Raw genomic sequence first — 5,112 nt, forward strand, 5'->3', positions numbered from 1 at the left:
CGAATTTTAATGTGGCGTCGATGAGCTGATCGACTATCAAGAATTAATCAAGAATTAATCGACTACTTATATAGCTGTAATCGGACTTTTGATAATGTTTTAGTCTCGTTACTATTAATTGGTTAACGTTGTGATAACATAAAAAAATTGTAAATTATTACATTAACAATTATTAAATGTTTAATTACTGTATGAGAGCAAGTTTACGGTATGTGAAGAACGAAGGTCTTCAACATTGTCCACGCTATGACCATTTGCGTGAACTGACCAAATGTCCACGATGCACTGACCAAATGTTTTTATACACAGCTGTTAGTAAAAATATAAAATAGTACATGTTTATATTCACACTTATTATTGACCATATTTCTTTGAAACCGTTTTTCAGAGAACTCTCGTGTATCGTAAAATGGATACATGTGTCAAGTGTAGTCTTTGAATCTTTATAATGACACTGTGAGTAAGTGTATTATTAATTAATGTTTGTTTTGGTCCCTGGAGGTAGAACGTTTACTCATAGTACACGTTGTTTTACACGTTCCTTGCTGATTGTTCTTGTGGTATTAAACAATAATAGAGAGTGTATTTGAATATGTTTTGTTGTTTATAAAGTCCATAATCGGGCTTCAACGTTACTTTGTTATTAAGCCCTGTACGTAACCTATATTCGGCGCAACACTTTTATAAAGGATTTCCTGTAATAGCTTGCTAGGAAATAAAATAACTAGATGTGTTAAAATGCTGTTTATTAGAGAATAAACTAAACAACGTAACATATCTCTTATCAGATGTGTACAAAAACACAAGAATTTCAAAATACACAAATATTAAAACAAATCGATCTTCCGCAAATAAAACCAGTCGTTTTGAATAATATTATCCTAGTACAAACAACACAGCATGTAAGCAGCCTAGTTGATAAAATATATTGTAAGCTGCTTAGATAATAAACATTTCTTTTGAATGTTAACTTTATTTGGATGCATGAAATGAGCCAGAGAGGCCAAGTATTTGAAAAAGGACAATAGCAAACCATCCAACACCAGCAAGCATCTTTAGCATCAGTAGCAATTTGGGAGCCCATTCTGGATCTTCGTCCTTGGGGCCAATGGATTTGAAGAAACGGTCACATATGCTGGGACCACTGCAAAAGTTACAGCTGAAGTCACATTTGCATTCAGGGCATTTGCATTCAGGGCATTTACATTCAGGGCATTTACAGTCAGGGCATTTACAGTTTACAGGTCTCATCTCACAGCTTTTTTCCCCGACCTCGGGACAAAGCCTGCAGACAAACACTACACAACAACAAGGACACGTGTAGGTACAACATCCCTTAAAGCAGTTTCCGCAGTCACAGTCACACGCGCATGCTGTGTACTTGTGTTTGCAGAAAGCCTTCCTGAAAACGTTTTTTAATTCCTTTACGACCATCCAAATGAGGAGAAATACAGCGTTTTCTAAGCTGACGGTACAGTAGTAGCTGGAAAAAGCCATTACAATGATTTGTGGGAGATCTTCCACAACCATTGCAGCAGCCGTTTCAACCCATCCGTGTAGCAATTGAAATCCGTAGAAAATACTGACGCATCGCTGCTTGAATGATTTCTGTTCCTCATCACCCTGTCTCTCAGGATCTTCATCGTCTATTTCCGGGGTTTTTTGGCTTCTTTCTTGAGGACCTGGTTGAGCGCTATTCTGTGGCAATTCACTTAGCGATGATCCAGTTTCTTCATATTTGTTTCCAGGTTTTCTCCTATGGTATTCAAGAACTGTTTCGCCAATGATGTTTATAATCTGGAATACGGCGTAAACAGTGGCAACTCCACAGAAAAGGCCGTAAAATGTAGGCAATAATTTGCCTTCTGCACTGCATTCGATGACATCCGTTTTACTCTTCTTTCCAATTTGCCCAAACACGGGTGGCAAATCAATAGTGCCTTTCCAGTCGCAGTATTGAAGCCAGTTTAGGGTTTCGTTAAAGATGAGAACGAAGACTGACAGAACTCTCTTAGCGATGATGGATCTCATCGATGGCGTAATGTATCCTAATAAGAACGAATAAATTATCTATTTTTCACTGACATTGATATAATGTTTTAAAATATTAAATACTTAATTTATTTAATATTATGCATGTTATTTGTAATTATATGTAAATGCTGTAAGGTACATATATCATAATTGATTTTGAGTTATATCAAACACTCTACAATACGTTTTCAACACTACATGTATGAATGTGCGCTAAACAGGCACATGTATAGCTTGTCTTAGGTCTTACTTATAATTGGTGTATTCGCGTCCCTTATCATGACTTGGGCATGAGGTGCATGGTTGTATCCTGGTGCCACTTGGTCATGTTGGGCGTATTGGTCTTGTACACCATGTTCATGTGACATGTTGCTTTGTGGATCGAAGTGTCCAGGCGCGTTAGAGCGATTCGGTTGGTTGTATGGATGACCGTGATGTTGACTATGCCCTACATAAGTAATGAATACAACCTTTCAAATACATATTTATTAATGTATATTGAATTAACAGATGGGTCCTAAATCATACCTAACTCTACTTAATTAATTAATCTTTGTGGCGCTCATTTCTTGACCTAGTTTAATGTGTAAATATAATTCGTTGTATTTGTAAAATATTATCTCAACTCTCTTTAATTAAGAGTACTCATGTCGATTTATGAAACGCAATGCTTCGTCACCTTTCTGCACAATAAAGATAAAGAAGGAACTGATATGCAAATTATCCTAGCTTGCCGCACACCTGAAAAATACTTACAGCATAAAACCTCTTGCAACAAGTGAGTTAAGAAACATTAATATAACGCAATAAATTGCCGGAGCTTTTCGAAATTTCGTTTGCATTTTTTCGGATTTTTTAAGATGATCGCGTATGTCGTGTTCTAGACTATCTAATCAACAATGCCTTATGTCTTTTTGATATTATTGTTTGGCATTCAAGTATACTTTATTAATATAATGGTTTGTCAATATTCTTCATTCAGGCCCATAAGCAAGCTGCCATTTTTATGTGTTACCACATATTAAGTGTATATGAATTTTCAAATAACCTAATCGATGTGTTAAGTTGCAACATGAAAATATTTTATTTGAACAAACTTTCCTTTTTTCATCTTGTTTCGTTTGTAGACAAACGGATAAAAGACATATGCATTTTGCAATCATTAATGCATTTCTTAATTCGTAAATTTAAACAAACACAATTATTCAAATAAAATATGTCAATCTGCAAATCTGATAAAGTGTTATTTTGTAAAAGGTTCAAAGCTTTTGAAAAACCATCTTATGCTATCTGAAATAATGTATACATTATGCTTGCGAAATTAGATATTACTGCATATTAAAAAGAGATACAATGTGAAATCTTAAATATGGGTTTCTGTCTTTTCTAAAAAGTAAGTTTGCATTATGGCGACTCCGTGATGAAAAATAATACCTCCTCTTCCACACAGATTTATCTTTATACCAGCACATATCTTACCTTGGGAGAGGCCAGGATCCTGCATGTGGGGCGGACTGCCGATCCCACCTTGTGAGAGGCTTGGGTTTTGCATGTGTGGCGAACCGCCTGGCGGCATTTGCTGCATGGGGATAGACTCTTGGCTCCCTTCCGTATAAAACACTTCCTGTGCATGTTTCTGGGAGACCCTTGGGTCGCGCCTGTTTTCTTAGGAGACCCTTGTCAGAGTCTGTAAAGAGCACAACTATCACCATAGAGAAAAGATTTACCTTAATGCTAAATGCCACAATTTTGCACGAGCCTTTCCCATCGTGACTGTCTTCAAGACCTTCTTATGCTACGATTGATTCCCTTACGATACATTAAAACATGAGATACATATTTTATCTAAAATACTAAACTAAATATGAGAAATTGATTTAATAATGAACAATTTGAGTTGACTTGCACTTATTTTATCAAATAAAGCTTACCATTCCCACTACGATATCCTCTATTGCGGGGCATTTTTGATAATGAGAAAGGTTAAGGAGTTTCTACTTGGATCTTTATCGTAGCAGAGATGAAAAGGACGCGCATATACATGCTTTATATTTACACACAGCTGGTTATAGATAAATGTGTCATTTGCTCAAACATGTGAACAATGCGAACTTGCAAGCTTTAAGTTCATTTTGAGCGTATAAAGATATCAACTGCAGTAAAGACAGTAAACGACGAATAAGAAGATTGTTTGGTTTGTTTTAATAGAATTTGGTTATCAATGTGATTTTGATAATATTTGGCTTTGGCTTTGTCGGCTTTGTGGTATTATTAGGAATTAGTACATTAATGAAGGGGACCGAATATTCCAGATCAGTCAACGCATTGTTAATGTCAAACGCTTGGAATACCAAAATGGAAAAAAACAAAACAAAAGAAACATATTCAAACATCTACTTGTGAGATGCATAACAATTATTACCAGGTTTATGTTTGGCCAGTGTATATTGAGCATTGTTTTATATTTTTAATAAAACTTAGTGGAGAAGACCAGAAGTTTTAAATGTAATACATTTGTATACGGCAGTATTTATCAGTTTATAAGATAAAAGAATGTAATATTGCAAGTTTTATCATAAGCGATACAGTGATTATATTAATGGTATAGATATTGTGCATTGACATGCAAATATATTATGGTAAAACTATGATAACCAAAAGCTCGTGAAGGGCCGTGAAGCTATACTATACTGGCTTGCTTTATGTGGTCATGTTATGTCAATAGATTTTAAAACCCATTATAATAAGGTAACTGTATAGAAATATGTGTGTTGTGGACAAGCTTGAACCATTTCAAAGGTCGTTACTCTATCTAAGATATACAAAACTGGACATGTCTGCTGAAGATGATAAAAAATGAAGGCTGTCTTTTTTAAAGTTACAAATACACATAGTCATTGGACGAAGTTGTGATTCAAAATAAAGAGTTTTGAAGTATGTGGGATATTTTCATGTTCTGTCAAATAGACTTTTAAAATGTGTAAAATGTTTATTGAAATGCATCAAATGCTTAAAATCTAGCAATGATTTCGTATCTATACTATGGATAAAAGTATGATATACCCGTATCAATTCAAT

The 5,112-nt window shown here is 35.0% G+C and overlaps 1 protein-coding gene across 2 annotated transcripts; it reads right to left on the reverse strand.

The window, feature by feature from the left end:
* Positions 1-777: 777 nt before the first annotated feature.
* LOC128244792 (uncharacterized) lies at positions 778-4,014 on the reverse strand. Of its 2 annotated transcripts, XM_052962872.1 has the most exons (4): positions 3,966-4,014; positions 3,514-3,721; positions 2,285-2,482; positions 778-2,048 (listed from the first exon to the last, which is right to left on the reverse strand). In XM_052962872.1, exons 2-4 carry the CDS (start codon positions 3,617-3,619, stop codon positions 973-975), a joined length of 1,380 nt encoding a protein of 459 aa, XP_052818832.1. In that variant the 5' UTR covers positions 3,620-3,721; positions 3,966-4,014; the 3' UTR covers positions 778-972. The 2 variants fall into 2 exon arrangements, with proteins under 2 accessions (XP_052818832.1, XP_052818833.1); XM_052962873.1 differs by lacking the exons at positions 3,514-3,721; positions 3,966-4,014 and adding an exon at positions 3,762-3,878.
* Positions 4,015-5,112: the final 1,098 nt, after the last annotated feature.

The sequence above is a fragment of the Mya arenaria genome, chromosome 8 (genome assembly GCF_026914265.1).
Source record: "Mya arenaria isolate MELC-2E11 chromosome 8, ASM2691426v1".
Taxonomy (NCBI): Eukaryota; Metazoa; Mollusca; class Bivalvia; order Myida; family Myidae; genus Mya; species Mya arenaria.